Source organism: Micromonas pusilla (genome assembly GCF_000151265.4).
Source record: "Micromonas pusilla CCMP1545 genomic scaffold MICPUCscaffold_6, whole genome shotgun sequence".
NCBI lineage: Eukaryota > Viridiplantae > Chlorophyta > Mamiellophyceae > Mamiellales > Mamiellaceae > Micromonas > Micromonas pusilla.
In genome coordinates, this window is record NW_003315887.1 from 417,969 (window position 1) to 438,089 (window position 20,121).

The following is a 20,121-nucleotide window of genomic DNA, read 5'->3' on the forward strand; positions in this document are numbered from 1 at the left end:
GGTTTCGTTTTTCTTTTCTTTTTTTCTTCGCTCGCTGGCTGTTTAAAACACGCGTCGGCTCTTGGCTCTCGGGTCCTTGGCTTTTCACTTTTTTATTTGTGGTTTTTTTGCCTTTCGGACCCTCGCCTTTCATTCGCCTTTTTCGCGCGTGTTTTTTCGCGAGTGGGCCGAGTTCGATTTGGTTTTTTTTCGGGCCTCTTTCTTTCGTTCGTTCGTTCTTTTCCTCTCGTGTGGGCGTTCGGTATTTTCCCGCCTCTTGTTAAGGGTCACGACGGTATTTCGTCGGCCTCTTCCGCGATAAGATGTGAGACGAGACGCGAAGGCGTCGATCGAAAAAAACCAGCCGTCGGCCGAAAAAACCAAACCTCGAGCGGAGCGGGGACGAGACGGGGCGGAGGACGGTAGGTCCCTCGCCTCCGACGCCGTCGTCGACGCGGTTTGTCGGTCGGTCGTGTCTCAGCTATCACATACCGCGTTGTCCTCGTCACCGGCGTCGTCGCCGTCGTCGTCGGGGAGCTGTGGGGTGACGGTCGCGGGGGCGGGGGAGGGAAACGGACGGACGATCAGACTCGGATCGATCGCGCCAGCCGCGCGGCGCGGGAGAGGAATCGAAATTAATTAATTCTCGCGCGACGGCCGGCGAACGACGACGTTCGCGCGGCCTGTTCCGCGCGCGATCGGGACCGTCGGCGCGCGCACCTCGCCGCCGTAGACCTGTGGGAAAGGACGGGAAGGATCGTCAGCGCGTCGGCGTCGTTTGGGGTGGATCGGGGACGACGCGGGGGAAAGGTTCGGCTGGAGAAAGATCTCGCCGCCCGCGCGGCTGGGGGATGGGATGGGATTCTCGTAATTACGTCGTCACGGCGGGCGCGACGGCGGGCGGGACGCGGCGCACCTCGTCCGCGGGCTCCATCTCGACTTCCTCGGCTGGTTTCTTCTTGCGAGGGGGCATGCTGTTTTTGGGTAGGTAACGAACGGGGCGGTTCGTTCGCGTGCGGAAGCGCGCGCGATCTGGCGGCGTCGACGACCGAGTTCCCGCGGCTCGTGGCGCGAGAAATTTCGGCCGGGCTCGAACAGAACCTCGCGAAAAAAACGACAGCGACTGGAGAGAGACAGACGTCCCGAGCGACGCTGGCGTCATTACGTCTCTCCGCGCGTGATTCACGTCGCGCTCCCAGGACCGCGCGGCCGTCCTCGTGACGCGAACACGCGTCACGATATCACCTCCGCGTCCACCCGTCCCGGGTTCGTCGCGCGTCCATCAGTGGATCGGCATCAAACACGCGGGCGTCGATTCGTCTCCCCAGCGGTATCCGACGTCGGCGCGCGCTCCGGAAGTCGCCGCGCGCGACCCCGGCGCGCCGTCCGCGAGAGCGCCGAGGATGACACGAGACGAAATGGAGGCGACGATCAGATGCTTTGTCGCAGACCACGCGGACCCCCGCCGATCCAGCGACTTCACCCCGCCCGCGGTCGTCGAAGCGGCGGAGATCCGCGTAAAACTCGAGAGCGATTACCACAGCGAACACGACTACGCCGGCGACGTCAGCGAGGTAGCCGGCACTGAAGCCGGCGGCGGGGAAGACTGGGACGTGGACTCGGATTCTAGTAGAGAATGGAATCGCGTCCCTGGAGCGAAGCGCAGAGCCGACGCCGACGCGGAGGACGCGGACCTCGCGCCGAGCGCGAAGAAACATGCGGTGGCGAACGGTGAAAGAGTCGAAGTGGAAAGCGACGAAAGCGATGAAAGCGACTACGGGCCACTTAATGAAGCAGGCGCGTTCGATGACGTCCCTTGCCTCGTTTGTGGACAGAAGGAAAGGGACGCGCGCCAGTTGCACGACGACTTCGTCTTGTGCGAGAACGTGGACAGTTGCAGGGGCGGCGGTCACTTAACGTGCTTGAAGCTGACGTATGTGCCCAAAGACGTTTGGTTTTGTTCTCAGTGCGAAGACGAGAGCGACGGCGAACGCGCCGAGGTAAAGCCGCGCGGTGGTCGGCGTTGGAACCCAAAGTCGAAGTACTTTGGCGTCAGTCAGTTGAAAGGCAGAAAGTGGAAAGCCACGCACAAAAATCAATTCTTGGGAACCTTCGACACCGAGGTGGAAGCCGCGCGGGCGTATCGAGACAGGGTCGGTGTGCAAGATTTCGTGCTCCGCGACCCTAAGAAGCCTTTTAGCGACCCTAAGAAGCCGATGCGGAAGTTGGTCCTCAACGTCAAGGTCGAACGCACGGACGTCGTCGCTGAAAGGCGCGGTGATCTCGATGACGACCAGCGCGCTACCCGCACGCGTTTGCCGCGTCATCGGACCCCGAAATCGAAGGCGGAACTCGACGCGGGGCTCGAAGACGCGCTCCCCGCTTCCGGAACGCCCGGCGATACTCTCGCGGCGGCGGGCGACAAGATGTCGATCGAGACCGGTCTCGAAACGCTCAAAGAGTGGCGCGAGCGCAAGCTCATCACCGAGAAGATGTACGACGACCGCGCGAACGAGTTGTTGTCCAAGTTCACGGCCAAATACTGAGTGAAGCGCGGAGGAGAGCGAACGCGGTAGCTTTCTTTTCTTTCGTTCGAGACGACGCCTCGCGCTCGCTACTTGTCCTCGACGTCGTCCACGTCCACGTCGATCGTCTCCACGTCCACGTCGATCACCGCGCTCGACGCGCTCGACGACCCTCCGTAAGACGACGCCCGGGACGACCCTCCCCCGTCCCCGCCGCCGCTGAGCACCTCGACGTCCCCCGCCGCGCCGCCGCCGAAATCGCCGCCGCCGCCGCCCGCCACCTTGATCAACCCGCCGTCGTCGAACCGCACGTCCACCTCCACCTCCATCCTCCCCCCGGCGCTCCCGTCGCTCACGCCCGTCGCGTTGCACGACGCGCTGCGCCCGTCGCCGCGCGCGCTCTGCGCGATGAACCCGATCTGCACGCTCTGCCTCGTGACGCCGTTGACGTTCATCGACGAGCTCATCTGCGACATCGGCGGCGTGAACGTCATGTCCCCGCCGAGGCGCTCGCGCGTCGCGGCGTCCATCCTGACCGCGCGCGTCGCGGCGTCGTACGCCTCCTGGCTCGCCTCCATGCTCTCCGCCATCTGGTTCTTCAGCGCGCCCGCGGCGTTGTTGATGACCCCGGCGGCGACCTTCCCGAGGAGCCCGTCCCCGAAGAGCTGCTTGCGGAGGTCGTCGTTGATGATGGAATTCTTGTCCGCCTCGCGCTTCGCGATCGCGCTCTTCTCCTTCGCCTTGGCGACCGCCTTGAACGGGTTGATCTTGCTCAGGAAGCCCTCGTCGTCGCCGCCGTCGGACGCCATCGCGCGGGGGCGCGCGACGGCGCGTCGCGGCGCGGACGTCGACGGTCGGCGGCGTCGGTATCCGAATCCCGACGTCTTATTCGACGACGACGACGACGAATCCGACGCGGACGTCGCGAACGCGGAGCGCTTCGACGCCATCGCGCGCGCGAGGGCGGCGCCGTGGAGCGCGGAAACCGACGACGCCATCGCGCGAGGATTTCCGACGTCGGACGCGCGCGCGGAAGCGAGAACCGCGCGGAGGGGGGGACGAGACGCGCGCGTCTCGGACTGCGACCCGCGCCCAGCGCGCGGCGATCGTCGTCAGCGCGCTCGTCGTCCGCCGTCTCTCGAGCTGCCGGTCAAAATGATCGCGTCATCAAATTCTTACGTGTTTGAACCGCCGCCAGCCCCGGGCGATCCGGCGCACAACTCCGCGCGCCATCGCGTAACGATCGACCGCGCGTCGCACGTCGACGACGCCGCGCGAACGCGCGAACGCTCCGATCGCGCGCGCCCTCGCGGATCGAGACCGCGCGACGCGAGCGAGCAGATCGCGAGCGCTGGTCGGCGCCAAAATTCATTCACTCACTCGCGCGTCATCCATCGACCGGACGGCCGCGGTCGCTGACGACTGAGGTGATCGACGAACGCCGCGCGAGGGACCACCGGGGGCGATGGCGAACGACGAGTGGGCCGCGGGCGCGGACGGGAGCGACGACGAAGACCTCCCGCCTCTCCCACCCGCCGCGGACTGGGCCGCGGAGGACGACGAGGACGACGACCTCCCGCCGATAACCGCGGACTGGGCTCGCGCGCCGACGCCGCCTCCGCTCGTCGCGTCCACGAACGCCGTCGCGTTCAAGCCTCGCGATCGATCGACGGCTGCGCCGGCGATGCACGCCGCGGCGTCGCCGTGGAGCCGCCGCGGCGACCGCGACGAAACCCGCGGCGCGGGACGGGACGGGGACTCGGGGGGCGCGCCCCGCGCGGCGCCGTCGCGCGCGCCGATCCATCGCGAGGATTCGAGACATTTTTTATCCACCGCCGTGGACTTCGACTCGCGCGACGGCGCCGGCTGGCGCGTCAAACCGGGCGCCGCGAAGAGAGAATCGCCGTCCCCCGGGACAGTCGCAGCGGCGCCGTCCGCAGCAGCGCCCGCGCCGGCCGCGGAGGTGCACTACCCCTCCCGGGACGAGCAACGCGCCGCGGCGGCGAAGAAGGAAGAGTTGGAAAGTTGGAAACTCGCGCGAGAGCCGCTGACGGCGTTCTTCAGCAAGGCGCCCAAGGGCGAGCCGTACCCGCCGACCGCGTGCCGCGAACTCCTGTCGTCGCTGTCGGAGACGCCTCTCGCGGAGGGGCGCTTGAACCCGCTCGCGAAGAGGGCGTTCGAGGTGGTGTCGCACGCGCCGAAGCCCGGGGCGACGCCGCGCGACGCCGCGGCGCTCGAGCAACTCGTGCGAGGCGTCGTGAACCCTCTGTACCACCTCACGACGTACGGCGTCCAGGCTGCCGACGGCGGCGTCGTCGCCGCGACGATCGCGGAGCAGATGCACAAGGCTGCGGTGAAGCTCGTGAACGCGGCGCTGGAGATTCTCGCCGCGGGGCAGGCGACGAGAGACGTCGTCGAGAGCGCCAAGGGCATCGTCGTCGTCCGCGAGCAAGTCGCGGCGCTGCTCGGCGGGAAAGGGCCGGGCGGGGGGAAGGGGGATAAAGACCTCGGCGCGCGCAAGGCCAAGGGGGCGGGATCGTCGTCCGGAGCCGGAGGGAGCTGGGGCGGGGATCGAGGCGATCGAGGCGGCGGCGGGTACCAACCCGCGGTGATGACCCGCGGCGGCGATCGCGGGGGAGGACCGACGCCGCCCCGCGACGCCGGCGCCGGAGCTGGCGCCGCCGCCGCCAAGTCGAATCCGTTCGGCGCCGCGCGGCCGGTGGAGGTGAAGTGGGACGAGAAAGAGAGCGAGTCGAGGCGCAGGAGCTTGGACGCGGCGCCCGGGAAGGTCACGCCGAACCCGAGGACGACGAAGGGTGGGGAGGGCGGAGGGACGTCGAGGCCGTCGCCGAGGACGACGTCGCCGCCGACGCGCGGCGACCGCCGGTCGTCCACCGGGTCGAGGCACGTCGGCGGCAACGAGGTCTACGACGCGGAGGACGGCGCTCACGGGAGCGGCGGACGGCGTGTCGTGCGCGTCAAGGTGGTCACCCCGAAAGTCGTGATTCATCGACCGTTCGAGAGCCCGGAGTCGACGGGCGGGAAGGGCGGGAGAGGCGCGAAAGGGTCGCCGCCCGCCGCGGAGCCTCGGTCTGGGGGTAAATCCTCCGTCGGCGCGAACGCGAACGCGAACGCGAACGCGAACGCGAACGCGAACGCGAGCGGGAAGAAGAGCGGCGGCGGCGGTGGCGGCTCCGCGTCGAAGCACGAGTTGCCTCACCCGAAGCTCGGAGACGCGTCGTCCGCGAAGAGCGCGATTCCGCATCCGAAGACGTCGACGGACGCGGCGCACCCGCCGCCGAAACCGAAAGGCGGCGGCAAGGAGAAACCGCCCGGGGGTAACAAAACCAAGGACGACCACCTGGACTTGTTGGAGAGGGAGATAGAGAAGGCGACGATAAGCAAGAAAGGGAAAGGGAAAGCGAGCGCGGCGGGCGGCGCGAGCGGCGCGAAGCCGCACGAGCTGCCGCACCCGAAACCCGCGCCGCCGCCGCCGCCGGGCCCGCCGCCGGTGCCGCCCGGTCCGCCGCCGCCTCACCCCAACAAGGAGCTGCCACACCCGAAACCGTCGACGACGTCGGCCCCACACGCGGGAATACCCGCGCCGAAAGTCGCGGGGCCGAAGCCGCCGCCGGGGAAGCCGCTGCCGCCGCCGCCCGCCGCGGCGTCGCCGTCGCCCGCGGCGCCGTCGCCGGCGCCGCCTCCGGCGCCGCGAAGCGGAGGCGTCAGCCGCCACAACAGCGGCGACGAGCTCGATCACATCTTGAACGAGGAGCTCGAGAAAGCTGAGGGCGGGGCGAAGCGTTCGGGGCGTCACCGAGGCAACCGCGCGAAGCCCGCGAAGTGAGCGAGGAAGGAAGGAAGACCGCGTCGATTCGATAACTCAAAATTAATTCAGTATACGTACACCGACGACCATTTCGGCGTACTGTATCTTCGACGTCACGCGCTCAACCCGACGAGCCGCTCGCTGTACGCCCACAGCGCCTTCCCCTTCTCGCCGTCCATCGCCTCCGCGCTCACGTCCCCGCGCTCGAACTTATGCCCCGTCTTCCCCTCGCCCGGGGCGATCCCGTTGTTGTAATAGACGTCGCCGACGCCTTCGAGCTCCGCGTCTGTCACCATTCGAACCAAGCAGTCGCCGCCGCCGTCCACCGTCTCCGCGACGTGGAAGATCTCGTTCGTCGCGAAGTCGAACACCTTCACGAACAGCGGGTTCTGCGCGCGGAACAGCCCCGTGCGCGTGATGAGCCCCGGCCCGAACGTGTTCACGGTGACGACGCTCCCGGCGTCTCTCAGTCGCCGTTGAAGCTCGCGCGCGAAGAGGACGTTGCACAGCTTCGAATCCTTGTACGCCTTGTCCGCGTCGTACGGCGACCCGTCGAGCATCTCGAACGCGGCGCCGTTCTCGGCCAACCCTCTGAGGTCGCCGAGGCCCGCGCCGAGGCCGACGTTCCCGCCCGGGGAGGCCGGGTCGTGGACCTCGCTCGCGGTGACGACGACGCGCGGCGTCGTGCCGTCGGATTGCGGCGACGCCGACGCCGCCGCCTCGAGATCCGGCAGCAGCAAGTTCGTCAGCAGGAAGTGCCCGAGGTGATTCACCCCCACGGTGATCTCGAACCCGTCCGCGGTGCGACGCACGGTGTTGTCGCCGCTGAACTCGACGCCGGCGTTCAGGACGAGCGCGTCGAGCGGCGCGGCGCGCCGCGACGCCGCGAACGCGCGGATCGAATCCAGCGACGCGAGGTCGCACTCCGCGGGCGTGAGCGACCCGGTCAGGACGACGCCGTTCGCCGCGGCGGTCGCCTCGATGGACGCCTTCGCGGCCTGCGCTTTCGCGAGCGTTCGGCACGCGAGCGTGACGTCGTACCCGCGCGCGGCGAGCTTCGCGGCGCCGTCGAGGCCGATGCCGCTGTTGCTTCCCGTGACGACGACGCTCTTGCGATCGCGCGTCGTCGTCGTCGTCGTCTCGGTCGTCGTCGGCGCCTCGTCCGCGATCGCGACCGGGGTCGTCGCGGCGAGCGCGGACGACGCGAGCGCGAGCGCGCCGCCGAGGACGACGTCGCGGCGCGACGACGCCGACGCCGGCGCGGACGCGGCGTCGTCCGTCTCGGCGCGCGCCGCGGAGACGGCGATCGCGGAACGACGGGCGGTGGCGATCGATCTGCCGGCGGGGGCGACGACGCGCGCGCGGAGGCCGCGCGCGGCGTTCGCGCGCGCGACGCGCGCGTGGAGGTGTTGCGACGTCATCGCGCTCGTCGTCATCGCGGCGGCGGTCGTCGTCGCGCGCGCGGAGCTGTGAGCCGCGCGCCTTAGGTGCGGATAACGAACAGAAAGAAGTCGCGCGCGCTCGCTCGCGTACAGGTTCTTTTCGCACTCTGCTGTGCTTGCGTGGTTAAAACTGAATTACGTTACCCCTACACCCCTCGCGGTCGTCTTGCTCGCCCCCATCCCTCCTCCCGTCTGTCGTTCTTCCCGCCTACTTACCCCCTCTCTCCCCCCTCGCTCGCCCCGGCCGATCCGATCGCGTCGGTCATCGCTTCTTCGTCGCCGCCGTCGTCGCGCGCGCTTCCCCCGCGTCGCCGGAAACGCCCGCGCCCGCGCTCGCCGCCGCCGCCCCGGTCCCGGTCCCGGTCCCGGCTCCGGCGGCGACGCCCGCGGAGACGCTCTTCCGCGTGGACTTCGGGACCGGCGGCGTCTAGAAGTACGCCCCTGGCCCGGGCGTGTCGAGCGGCTTCCGCGCGAAGAGCACGACGCCGTTCCGGTCCGCTTTCGCGACGCGCGCGTTCATCAAGTTGACGTCCTCTCCGGGCTTCAAGTTGCGCGACGGCGCCCACTTGTACGCCGGCGCCGTGTTGTATTTGCTCGTCCTCTGCGTCCCCAACGAGCTCGGCGCGGCGTCGTAGTTCGCCGCGGGCCCCGGGGAGTCTCTGTTGAGGTCCTCGCGCTCGAAACCGCCGCCGATGTACTTCCCTTTGTTCTGCTCGCGCGTCGTGCGAGACTTAAACGTCAACTCCGGCGCCGTGCCCTTCTCCGCGGACAGCTGACGTCCCAGCGAGCTGTAGTCTTTGTCGAAGCCGTCCATGCCGCTATCCCTATCGTTGAGTCGCCTTACCTGGTCGTACGCGGCGCCGGCTTGCGGCTCTCGAATGATTTTGTAGTGCTCGACGGGCCCGTACCGCCCCTCGCGCTTGCCAAAGTCCGTCTTGGTCCCGTGGTTCCCGAACTTCTCCCACGGCGCGTCGCGCTCGTACTGCCCCGGCCCCGGTCGGATCACCCTCTGACCGCCGCTGTTGACGCGTCGTCCGCCCTCGTAAAACTCCGCCTGCTCCACGGAGTCTTGGACGTGTCGATTCGGGTTGTCCGATCGCACGAAGAGCCGCGACGCCGCGACGCGATCGGTCCTCGAGAAGACCGTCGCGGGCTCGTTCTTCTTGTGCCCGAGCGTCTGCTTCCCGAACGACGACTGCGGGTTCGAGATCCGCGGACCGAGCGTCCCTTTCACGACGGTCTCGTCCAGCTGCGCGGTACCGAGCGGAGGCAAATCGTATCGTTTCCACGTCTCCTTGCCACCGCCTCTGGGGGTGAACACGCCGCCTCCTGTCTCCGCGCCGGAGCGACCGTACGCCCGCGCGGGGGAGTCCGCGAGCCTCGGGAACTGGTCCGTCGTGTCCGTGCTCCGCTTCCACCGCGGCTTCTCCTTCGTCGTCGCCGTCGGGCGCTGACGCGACGGGCTCGCCAAGTGCCGGTGCGTATCCGCCCAGTCCGAGAATGGGTTTTCTTCGATCGTGGGCTTGTAGCTGTAGCCCCAGTTCGCTTTGTTTCCCTTGCCCTTCGTCGTCGGTTGCGGGCGGGTTCGGTCCTTCGGCGACGGGGATACGCCCCAAGACGCCATCTTCGCAGATCGGAGTCGCGCGCGATCCGGCGCGGTCGTGTGCGGGCGCGCGATTCCACTGCGGGCGAACGTGTTTCCCCGATTGGAATCAGAGTTGCCGCCGCGGCCGGTTGGCGCGAAAAAAATCAGGTGATAAGCTTCGGCGAATTTTGGGCGAAAAATCTTTACACCAATTGCCCATACACATACACGTACGAGTGTATGAGATCTTGAGGTCGGTCGCGCCGTTTCAAAAAAAATAACGTCCCGATACCAGCAGAGCGAAAAATCTGAGAGCGGGTGTTCGGGCGTCAGGCGTCATCAGTCTCGCCTCGACAGACACACACGATGGAGCCCCGCGCGTCGCCGTTCTACGACGGCGACGTCGCCGGCGCGATCGCGCTCGCGAGAGCGCACAACGTCCCCCTCCTCGTCGCGCTTCACGGCGGCGACGACGCGAGCGCGAGGCTGGACGAGACGTGGACGTCGGAGACGTCCGAGGTTTCGCGCGAGATTCGCGGCGAGACGCGCGCGGCGGGCGAAGACGGCGACGGCGACGGCGACCGCGAGGGGGTCCCTCCGCGCGCGCGATGGGTCGCGCTCCGCCTCGACGCGAACACGACGGACTACGCCAACTTCGTGAAACTGTTCCCGACGTCGTCGCTGCCCGCGGTCGTCGTGATCGACCCGAGCGCGGGGTCGACGCTCGCGCGTCTCGAGGGCGAGGCCGCGACGAGCGACGCGCCGGACGATCTGCTCGCGGCGTTGACGGCGTGTCGCGAAGCGCACGAGCGGCGGCGCTCGACCGCGGCGCTCGCGACCGCGCTCGCCGCCACCGCGGCGGCGACTCCGGCTCCGCCTTCGCCTCCGGCGGTCGCGGAGGTCGCGGAGGTCGCGGAGGTCGCCGCGGCGCCGCCGCCGGCGCCTCCTCCTCCGCCTCCGCCGCCGCCGGTCGCGCCGCCGCCGCCGCCGCCGCCGCCGCCGCCCTCCGCGGCCGCGTCCGCGTCGGTGTCCGAATCCGGCGTCCGCCAGCGCCGCGGCGCGGCGATCGGGAAGACGAAAGCGGAGATGCGCGAGCGAAAACGACCGACGCCGTCGTCGCCGCCGCCCGTGGGCAAGTCCAAGCGCGAGTTGCGCGAGACGCCCCCGCCAAAACGCGCGCCGTCGCCGCCGCCGCTGCCGCGACGGCCGATCGACGTCAGGTGCCAAGTCAAACTCCCGAACGGCGCGACGATCACCACGCCGGACCTCCCTCCCTCGGACGTCACGACGATCCGCGACGTGCGAAGAGCGATCGAGCCCGACGCCGCGAGCGCGGGGGTGACCGCGTTTGAGCTTTGGACGACGTGGCCGCGCGCGCGCGTGGACGAACGCGGCGGCGCCGACGCGAGGACGCTGGACGCCGCGGGGTTAGGACCTCGGCCGTCGCTGATGGTCGTCGGCGTGGACGACGCGAGGAGGAGGCGGCAGCGCGGCGAGGCCGCGCTGAGGCCGAGGCCGGCGGTTTCGGCGGGGGGTGGGGGTGGGGTGGGGAGGAGGGCGAACGCGGCGGCGGCGGGCGGCCCGCTCGCGATCGCGCTCGAGATTTTACGGCGGATCTGGGCGACGGTGTCGATGTTCTTGGGGTTGAACGAGGCGCCGCCGCTCCGTGGCGGGGAGCGCGCGGAGAGAGGAGATGACGCGGCGCGCGGCGGCGGCGGCGGCGAGCGACGCTGGTCGAGGAGCGAAGCCGTCGCGGCGTCGAACGCGGCGCGCGCGTTCGCGTTCGGCGACGGCGGCGCGTCGTCGCCGCCGCCCTCGGCGTCCGCGCCGCGCCGCGCGCCCGGCGGGGGCGCGGCCGGGGGCAACGTCCACACCCTCGGGTCTAGCCGCGAGCGCGACGAGCGACGACGCGACGGCGACGACGGACGGAACGCGTTTTGGAACGGGAACTCCACCGTCTGGGGCGGCGACGAGAGCCGCGGAGGAGGGAGCGACGACGGCGACGACGCGAGAGGCTGAGCGAACGAAAACGAACGAACGAATGAATGAATATCACAGCGGACGACTCCCTCGTCCATCACTCCCTCGCGATGTCCTTCGCGCTCGCCTGCGACGTCGGGTACACGAGCATGTCGCACACCTGCACCCGCCCCGGCCGGGTGAGCGCGTACACGATGTTATCCGCGATGTCCTCCGCCAGCAGCGGCCCGCCGTACTTCATGCCCTTATACACGCCCTCCGCCTTCGCCGCGTCGCCCTTGAACCGCACGGCGGAGAACTCGGTGTTCACGAACCCGGGCGCCACGGTCGTGATCTTGCACGGCGTGTCGTGGAGGTCCTTGCGACACGCGTACGTGAACGCGTTCACCGCCGCTTTGGTCGCGCAGTACACGCTCCCGCCGCCGTACCACTGTGCGTTCCATACAAAGCGATGTCGGGGTGGAGTTGAAAGGCGTCAGTTGGAGTTGAAAGGCGTCGAGGGCGGGGATTGAAAGCGAGGGGTGGGCGGAGAGAGACGATGGCAAAAGTCCTTATGGATCGGCGTTCACCACGCCAACGCGGTCGTATGGGGACCAGTGTAAGGAGAACATACCTCGATCCCGGCGATGGAGGAGATGTTGATCACGTGGCCCTCGCCGCGCGCCACCATCCCCGGGGTGAACGCGCGCGTGCACGCGATGAGCCCCTTCACGTTCGCGTCGATCATCGTGGACATGTCGTTCATGTCGTTCTCCGTGCACTTGGCGGTGCCGAGCGCGCCGCCGGCGTTGTTCACGAGGATGGAGACGTCGGCGAAGTCGGCGGGGAGCGCCTCCGGGAGCGCCATGACGGCGTCGACGTCGCACACGTCGAGCTCGATGCAGTGCACGCTCGCGCCTGTGGACGGCGCGCGGGGTGGGGTGGTGTGGAGGGAGGAGGCGTCGGAGGTGAGCGGCGTTCGAGGGAGGGCGAGAGATCGAGCGAGCGATCGATCGGTCGATCGCGCGTCGTTTCGGACTCCGCTCGGACGACGCGATCGCCGCGGGGACGCACCGTGCTCGTCGCGCAGCTTCGCCGCGAGCGCGTCGAGGCGATCCTTCCTCCGCGCGGCGACGACGAGCCGGCATCCGAGCTCCGCGAGCCTCTCCGCGGTCGCGAATCCGATCCCGGACGACGCGCCGGTGACGAGCGCGCATCGACCCGCGACGGGCGCGGGCTGGTACAGCTTCGAGACCATCGGCGCGGGAGGGACGCGGGCGGCGGCGGCGTCGGCGGACATGACGCGCGCGATCGCGGCGACGAACGGCGGCGGCGGGCGAGCGCGCGCGGAGGAGAGCGCGGAGAGCGCCGAGGGGTCGCGGAGGAAGCGAGTCGCGAACGTTCTTGCGCGAACGAGCGCGGTCATGGAGTGCGCGCGGCGTCGCGCGCCGTGGCGGGAAAACCGCAGCGCGAGGTCGTCGCGCTCGCGGTCGGCGCCTCTCAGCCCCAGCCAGCTGTGACCGATCGTCCGCGACGATCGACCGTCCGCGCGCGCCATTCGCGGACGCGCGCCGACAGAAGACGCGCGCCTCCCTCGTCACCCCGACGACGCGAGAGGGCGCGATCGTCGCGCCCGGATCGATGGCGCCGCCGCCGCGCGCGTCCGGCGACGGGTTCGCGCCGTCCGAGGCGGCGCTCGCCGCGGCCCTGGACGCCGCGGAGGATATCTGGTTTCACGACGAGCGCGCGGCGACGACCGACGACCGGCTGGGGGGATGGCGACGCGCGGGCGCGGGCGCGGGCGCCGCGTCGCCGCCGCCGCGCGCGCGAATTCGCGCGACGAACGGCGGCGATTCGACCAACGCCGACACGCCGAAGAAGACGTCGCACCATCCCTCCTCCTCCTCGTGGACGCCGTGGCGCGCGCTCTGCGACGTCGCCGAGGCGCCGTACTTTCGATGGTACGCCGGCGCCAAGACGAACGCGTGCTTCAACGCGCTCGATCGCCATCTCGCGGACGGCCGCGGCGACGACGTCGCGCTCACCTGCGTCCCGGAGGACGGCGCCGGGGAGACGTACTCGGTCACGCGACGCGAGCTCCTCGGCGCGGTCGTGCGCGCGGCGAAGGCGCTGAAAGAGACGCACGGCCTGAAGGCGCGCGATCGCGTCTTGTTCCACGCGCCCACCGACGCGACGCACGTCGTGTACATGCTCGCGTGCGCGCGACTTGGCGTGACGTACTCCGCGACCGCGGTGGACTCGGTGACGGACGTGCTGAGCTCGAGGGCGGCGGACCTGACGCCGCGCGTCGCGATCGCGCCGGACGCGCGCGCGACGCACGGCGGCGTCGCGGTGGATTGCGCGGAAAAGTTGAGAGACGCGTTGGCGACGCATTCGGCGGACGCGGCGGGCGGCGGGAGATGCAAAGTCGTCACCGTCGCGCCGTGGCGTGCGAGCGCGCCGCACGTCGCGAGCTACCTCGCGATGTCCGACGCGGACGCGCTGCGAGCGGCGTTTACGGCGTGCCCGTGCGTCCCGGTTGAGACGGACCACCCTCTGTTCGTGTCGTACACGTCGGGCTCGACGGGGAAGCCGAAGGGGGTGGTGCACGGGCACGGCGGGTACGTGGCCGGGGTGAAGCAGTCGATGAAGGTCGTGTTCGAGACCACCGAGGGCGAGGGTTGCGACGGCGTCAGCGGTCGCGGCGGCGGGATCCTCACCGTCGGCAGCGCCGGGTGGATCACCGGGCAGTCGTACATGGTGTGGGCGCCGCTGTGCGCGGGGGTTCGAAGCGTGATGATGCTCGGATCGCCGGTGTATCCGACGCCGCTGAGAACGGCGCAGACGGTGGCGAGGGAGAAGTGCACGCTGCTGAAGACGGGCAGCGCGGTGATCCGACAGCTCATGACGGACCCTGGAAACGCCGCGAAGCTCGACGCGATCGACACGTCGTCGCTGCGGTACGCGACGTTCTGCGCGGAGCCCGTCAGCGTCGAGGTGCACGAGTACGCGCACCGGCACATCACGAAGAAATTTATAAACTCGTACTGGGCGACGGAGCACGGCGGGATGGTCTTCAGCCGGAACACAACCTCGGGCGGCGCTGATAAACCAATCGCGCCGGACGCGCGGACGTGGCCGCTGCCGTGGGTGAAAGTCGCTCTGGACGAGGAGACGTCCGACGTCGTGATCGCTGGGCCGTACCCGTCGCTCGCGCTGACCGTCTTCGGCGACCCCGAGTCGGTGAACGACCCGAAGTGGCGCGGGGATCTGGCGCGGTACCAAAAGACGTACTGGCCGAAAAACGGCGGCGGGTTCGTGCAGGGCGACATCGCGCGCGTCGCCGGGAAGGACGGCGGGTTCACGTTCCACGGGAGGTCCGACGAGGTGATCAACGTGAACGGGAACAGGGTCGGGACGGAACAGATCGAACGGTGTCTCTGGGACGTGGAGACGACGGAGACGGGCTCGGGGGAGAGCGGCCAGGGCGGCGGCGCGGGCGCGGGAGGCGACGCCGACGCGACGACGTACCGCGTGAAGGACTGCTGCGTCGTCGGCGCGCCGGATTTCGTGAAGGGCACGGCGCCGGTCGCGTTCGTCGTGTTCGAACGACGCGGCGGCGGCGGCAAAAAATCCAAACGCGGCGGCGGCGCGGCGTCGAAAGCCGCCTCGCGCGGCCCCGACCTCGCCGCGTTCAAGCTCGCGGCGGCGACCGCGGTGACCGACCGCGTCGGCGCGTACGCCGCGCCAGACCACGTCTTCGCCGTGGACGCGCTGCCGAAGACGATCACGAACAAGACGTCGAGGAAGACGCTGCAGCTGTTGCTCGCCGGCGATGACGCGCCCGACGGGTCGCTCGCGAAGAAAGAGACGCTCCCTCCGATCGCCGCGATGGTCGCCGACTGGCGGCTCACCGGCGCGAGCACGTCGCACGCGATAAACCTGCGGCGATACTGGAACGCGTTCACGTTCTCGGACCACAACGTCCTCGGGAAGCCGATCGTGCCCGGCGCCGGGTGGCTCTGCGTGCTCGCGAACGAGATGAAGACGGAGAAGCTCGCGGACGTGTCGTTCATGCGCGGCGTGCACGACGCGCGCGCGGACGTCCGCGTCGTGAAGCGGCGGCGGACGATGCAGGCGACGGTCGGGGACGACGTCGTGTTGAAGGCGAGCGTCGTCGCGGGGGAGGCGACGCCGCGGGCGATCGGACCGACGCTGTTCGCGCGGTCGGAGAACGCGCGGCCGGCGGCGGCGGCGGCGGCGGCGGACGAGGCCATGGACACCGGCAGCGACGGCAGCGACCGGAGCGACGGCGAGAAAGAGTCGAGCGACGACGCGTCCGACCCCGACCCTGACCGCGACCGCGACCGCGACCGCGACGACCCGGTGATCACGGAGGACGCGACGCACGCGCAGCACTACCGGCGATGCGGCGCGTTGAAGCTCAACTACGGCGGCGCGTACAGGGCGGTGTCGAAAGTGGAGTGGAGCGGGCACGTGTTTCGAGCGGACGTGGACGGGACGCACCTCGCCGCGGTCCTGGACGCGGGTTTACAGGTGGCGTGCGCGGCGGTCAGAGGGAACACGTTCATTCCCGTCGGCGTCGGGGAGTTTCACATCACCGAGGGCGTGGACGCGTGGAAGCCCGGGGGTAAGTGCGTCGCGCACGGCGAAATCACGGAGCAGCACAACGAGTTTCTCATCGCGGATCTGCGGTACGAACGTCTCGTCGTCGGCGCTTCCGCGGGCGGCGCGGGCGGCTCGAAGAAGCGCAAGAGCGCGTCCTCCGCCGCGTCGTCGTCGCCCGGGTACAAAACCTTCGCGGCGATGTCGCGCGTGCGCTTCGCGCGCGTCGAGGGCACCAAGCCGCGGCTGCAACCGGCGGCGGCGCGGCACGCGCCGCCGCCGACGGGCGCGGCGCAGATCCTCGACCCGAAGACCGCGCTCGATCGCCTGCGGCACCTCACCCCGGAGCAGCGCGAAGACGCGATCCGCGCGGTCGTTCGCGGCGTCGTCGTGGACCTCACCGACGTCGAGCCCGACTTCGACAAGACGGTGTTCGACAACGGCATGCACTCGTTGAACGCCGTGGAGCTTTTGACGCGCGTGAACGACGCGCTCGGCACGGGGGTCACGTCCAAGCTCGTCGTCGTGGACGCGCCGATGTCTCACTTCGTGACCGCGGTCGCGCAGCACGCGGCGGAGTACGAAGCCCCGAAAGAGGGCGAGGAGTCGCTGCCGTTCCCGAACGTGGATTACGACAACCTGAATGAGATCGTCCGACGGCGGCTTGCGGGGAAAACCGTCGGGAAGACCCCGTACGTGTTTCTCGCGAAGTTCATGGCGTACAACTGGTGGCGGAAGTCGTTCCAGTTCTTCCGCATCGGCGGGCTGAACTTGTTCTTGAACCCTCCGAAGAAGATCGACCTCGGGATCGAAGTCCGCATGGACCGCCGCGTCGAGTTCCGCGACCTCGACATGAATCAACACTACACCGTGGAGATGATCGTGGGACGCTCCGTGGACGGCGTCGAGCAGCTCATGCTGATGTCCGGGCTCACGCTCGTGGAGTTGTACTACAAGCGGAACTTATTCGCGGCGAAGATTCAGAGCACGTTCCACAAGGAGCTCGCGCACAACGACCGGTACACGATCCACACGAAGATCACCAGAGTCGCCGGGTCGCTCATGGACATTCGCGTCGCGTTTTTAGACGCCGACGAGACGCTCTGTTTCGAGATCTTGTGGACGATCCTCATCGTGCTGGACAGCAACGAGCGGATACTGTTGGACTGGGAGAACGTGGATCTCATGGAGGGACGGACGCTCACGGCGGGCCCGGGGAAGAACCGCGTGGAGGCGCCGGCGACGCCGAAGAGCCCCGGACCCGGCGGCGGGGGGTCTCTCCTGGGGTCGGCGCTTCCTCCCTTCCTGGGCGGGGAACGATCGAAAACGATCGCGGAGGCGGCGGGAACGACGAAGTCTTCGAAGAAGAAGACGAAGAAGAAGCGATGAACGATGCGTTAAGTTAAGGGTATATCATCATAACCTGGATTGGATTTTCAATAATTGAACTACGTTCCGCTACGTCCCCCCCCCTCCCCGCACGAAGCCTTCTTTTTTCTTCGCCTAGCTAGCACTCGATCCGCCCGGCGATCGCCTCCTTCTCCTTCGTCATCAGCGCGTGCCAGTACTCCGCGTTCAGCAACGCCGCCCCCCACGCGCCTCGAACGACGTTGTTCACGACGAGACAGAACGACACGTCGAACAGCTCGTCGTCCACGTCTATGTTCCCCACGCAGACGGACATCCCTCCGTCGTACTCGTGATCGTCCTTGGGCCGCGGCGTCCCGATGCGCGGCGGCGGCCTCTCCCCCTCCTCCCCGGTCGGCGCCTCGTCGATCGGCTTCACGTAGATCGCCCGCCTCGGTTTCGACGGCAGCGAGACGCGCGCCAGCGGGTCGAACGACGTGAACGCGCGCTCGACCGCGCGCGCGTCCGCCGGTTTCGTCCGCAGCCGCACGCGGACGTCCACGAGGTGCCCTTTTTGCACTGGGACTCTGTACGCCGCCACGGAGACGCGCTTCACCCCCGGCATGATCCTCCGCAGCTCCAACTTTTGATACTCCCCCGTCCGCTCCACCGTCCCCGCGAGCGGATACACGTTCCCCATCACCAGATCCCTCTGATACTTCGCGTCGCCGCGCCCCGAGAGCGACTGGAACGTCGTCACCGAGACGTCCTCCACGCCGAACGCGTCGTCAAGCGCCTTCAGCGCGACGACGCACCCGCACGTGACGCAGTTTGGCGACTTCACGAGCGACAGCGTCCCCGCGACCGGGTCCTCGATCGCGTCCTTGACCGCGGCGGCGAGCACCTCCGGGTTCGCCTCCGGCACAGACAGCGGGTTGGCGAGGTCGAACCTCGCGTGCGGAGAGATGCTGAGGGTCGCCATTCCATACAAGCGAACGTCGGGGTGGAGTTGAAAGGTGTCAGTTGGAGTTGAAAGGCGTCGAGGGCGGGGATTGAAAGCGAGGGGTGGGCGCAGAGATGCGACGGCAAAAGTCCTTAAGGAACGGCGTTCACCACGCCGACGGGGTCGTATGGGAACCAGTGTGTAGAACGCGCCTGAACACCTTGATCCCGGCGCGCGCGAGCGCGTCTTCGATCTCGCCGTGCTCGGGCGCGATGAACGACAGCGCCGTCTTGATAACCCCGTCCGCGATGACGTCCTCGACGGACTGCACCACGCAGTGCATCAATTCCGCGGGGAACTCCTGCGGTTTCCAGAGATCCGCGCCGTAGTGCTCGACGAGCGCGTCCTCTTTTTTTTCAAACACCGCACGGAACGGCTTCCCGACCGTCGCGACGCTGCCGACGACCGCGCCGATCTTGAACGTGGGATGCCCGAGCAGGTGCAGCGCGACGGACCTTCCGACGTACCCGGTGCCGCCGATGATCGCGAGCGGGGTGCGGTCGTCCGCCGCGCCGTTAAGGGGGGAGAGCGACGACGCGCGGATCGCGGATCGCGCGCTCGCGGAGAGGACCGTCTCGTCGAGCAGCGGGTGCGCGTACGGGTCGCCGCACGCGTGGCAGCGCGTGCCGGCGTCGAAGCGGCCTTGGCTCCTCGCCTCGAGGATCCATCGCCTGAGGGAGGGAGGGAGGGAGGGAGGGAGGGAGGGAGGGACGTTGTCAGCCAGACGGCGAGGCGCGCTGGCGGCGGACGGACGCGCGGAGGGCGCGAGACGGCCGGGCCGCGGGAGGCGTCGCGATTTCGTTTCGCGCGCGAGTTCTAAACGAGGAGGGACGCACTCCAAGCACGCCTGGTGGACGTTCGAGCGCTCGTCGCGGCACGCGCACGGCGTCGGGGACAAGAACTCCGGTCGACCGTCGTACTCGCAGACGGCCGACCAGCAGATGCGGCAGAGCGCCTCGCCGGGGGGCGCGTCGGACGCGGTCGCGCCGCCTCCCATCGTGCGCGCGCGGGAGAAGTGAGCGAATGGCCGCGCGGAGATACGTTTCCTCGTCCGCTCTCCGCCCTCCGTTTTTCGGTACCTTATTAGCGGCAGACTCTGCGGGGATGACATCGAAAGCAGCAACGACCGACGTCACGGGGTGAAATCGCTTCGCTCGGTCAATTTGACCCTTAGTGCCGGTCAAATCCGTGTAGCAACGACCGAGAGTAAAAAAGTGCAACGAAGCCGACGACATTGTCATCATTCTGGTTAACCCTACTGTTCGCTCGCGGCGACCGCCCGTCGCCCACTGCGACCGCGCGCGCGCACGCGTCTCGACCTCCCGCGTCGTCTCGCGCATCGCCCGTTCGCCGCGCGAACGCGATCGACCGCGCCGTCGAAAGCGCGCCTCAACGCGCGCGCGCTCGTCGCTCGACGTCTCGCGGAGTCGCGTGCACTTTTTTCGTCGAGCGCGAATCGAATCCGACGCGCGACTGAATCGAATCGTCGGAAGCGACGAGCGTCTCGGCGTCGATGATGTCAACCTCCGCGAGCGCGATGACGCCGACGGCGGCGACGGCGCCCGCCAGACTCGCGTCGCGCGCGCGCGTCGCGCCGACGACGCCCACGACGTCGTCGCGCTTTCTCGCGCGTCGCCGCCGCCGCGGCGGCGAACGATTCGTCGTCGCCGCCGCGGCGCCGCGCTCCAAGGGCGACATCGAGCGCCGCCCGGACGATCCCCCGGACACCCTCCCGGGGTTCCCGGCCACGCGAGAGGCGGCGCAGGCGGACATCGCGGAGTACGCCGCGTTCCGGAGCTGGAGCGAACTCCGCGACGCCGCGCTGG

General features: G+C 68.9%; 9 protein-coding genes across 9 annotated transcripts; 4 read left to right on the plus strand and 5 right to left on the minus strand.

Moving 5' to 3' along the window:
* Positions 1–1,397: 1,397 nt before the first annotated feature.
* Positions 1,398–2,525, plus strand: MICPUCDRAFT_58710 (uncharacterized protein; the record flags this gene model as incomplete). Its single annotated transcript, XM_003059107.1, has 1 exon — positions 1,398–2,525. One exon carries the CDS (start codon positions 1,398–1,400, stop codon positions 2,523–2,525), a length of 1,128 nt encoding a protein of 375 aa, XP_003059153.1.
* Positions 2,526–2,593: 68 nt separating this feature from the next.
* Positions 2,594–3,502, minus strand: MICPUCDRAFT_58711 (uncharacterized protein; the record flags this gene model as incomplete). Its single annotated transcript, XM_003059408.1, has 1 exon — positions 2,594–3,502. One exon carries the CDS (start codon positions 3,500–3,502, stop codon positions 2,594–2,596), a length of 909 nt encoding a protein of 302 aa, XP_003059454.1.
* A 395-nt stretch (positions 3,503–3,897) lies between these two features.
* MICPUCDRAFT_58712 (uncharacterized protein) lies at positions 3,898–6,436 on the plus strand. The gene has a single exon (XM_003059108.1). The coding sequence runs from the start codon at positions 3,970–3,972 to the stop codon at positions 6,349–6,351; it is 2,382 nt and encodes a 793-aa protein (XP_003059154.1). The 5' UTR covers positions 3,898–3,969; the 3' UTR covers positions 6,352–6,436.
* Positions 6,437–6,446: 10 nt separating this feature from the next.
* On the minus strand, positions 6,447–7,754 carry PORB/C (light-dependent protochlorophyllide oxido-reductase; the record flags this gene model as incomplete). Its single annotated transcript, XM_003059409.1, has 1 exon — positions 6,447–7,754. The coding sequence occupies one exon, from the start codon at positions 7,752–7,754 to the stop codon at positions 6,447–6,449; it is 1,308 nt and encodes a 435-aa protein (XP_003059455.1).
* Positions 7,755–7,871: 117 nt separating this feature from the next.
* MICPUCDRAFT_69486 (uncharacterized protein) lies at positions 7,872–9,399 on the minus strand (the record flags this gene model as incomplete). Its single annotated transcript, XM_003059410.1, has 1 exon — positions 7,872–9,399. The coding sequence occupies one exon, from the start codon at positions 9,397–9,399 to the stop codon at positions 8,203–8,205; it is 1,197 nt and encodes a 398-aa protein (XP_003059456.1). The 3' UTR covers positions 7,872–8,202.
* A 299-nt stretch (positions 9,400–9,698) lies between these two features.
* On the plus strand, positions 9,699–11,379 carry MICPUCDRAFT_69487 (uncharacterized protein; the record flags this gene model as incomplete). Its single annotated transcript, XM_003059109.1, has 2 exons — positions 9,699–10,354; positions 10,481–11,379. The coding sequence occupies exons 1-2, from the start codon at positions 9,727–9,729 to the stop codon at positions 11,377–11,379; spliced, it is 1,527 nt and encodes a 508-aa protein (XP_003059155.1). The 5' UTR covers positions 9,699–9,726.
* Positions 11,380–11,437: 58 nt separating this feature from the next.
* On the minus strand, positions 11,438–12,577 carry MICPUCDRAFT_17574 (uncharacterized protein; the record flags this gene model as incomplete). The annotated part of the gene is made up of 3 exons (XM_003059411.1): positions 11,438–11,770; positions 11,954–12,237; positions 12,394–12,577. 3 exons carry the CDS (start codon positions 12,575–12,577, stop codon positions 11,438–11,440), a joined length of 801 nt encoding a protein of 266 aa, XP_003059457.1.
* Positions 12,578–12,960: 383 nt separating this feature from the next.
* On the plus strand, positions 12,961–17,334 carry MICPUCDRAFT_58717 (uncharacterized protein; the record flags this gene model as incomplete). The annotated part of the gene is made up of 1 exon (XM_003059110.1): positions 12,961–17,334. One exon carries the CDS (start codon positions 12,961–12,963, stop codon positions 17,332–17,334), a length of 4,374 nt encoding a protein of 1,457 aa, XP_003059156.1.
* Positions 17,335–17,349: 15 nt separating this feature from the next.
* Positions 17,350–19,292, minus strand: MICPUCDRAFT_47498 (uncharacterized protein; the record flags this gene model as incomplete). Its single annotated transcript, XM_003059412.1, has 3 exons — positions 17,350–18,088; positions 18,444–18,966; positions 19,132–19,292. The coding sequence occupies 3 exons, from the start codon at positions 19,290–19,292 to the stop codon at positions 17,453–17,455; spliced, it is 1,320 nt and encodes a 439-aa protein (XP_003059458.1). The 3' UTR covers positions 17,350–17,452.
* Between the last annotated feature and the right edge of the window lie 829 nt (positions 19,293–20,121).

What these genes read in the sequence shown, in the direction of transcription:
- MICPUCDRAFT_58712 (XM_003059108.1), top strand. Translation starts at nt 3,970, where the DNA reads ATGGCGAACGACGAGTGGGCCGCGGGCGCGGACGGGAGCGACGACGAA.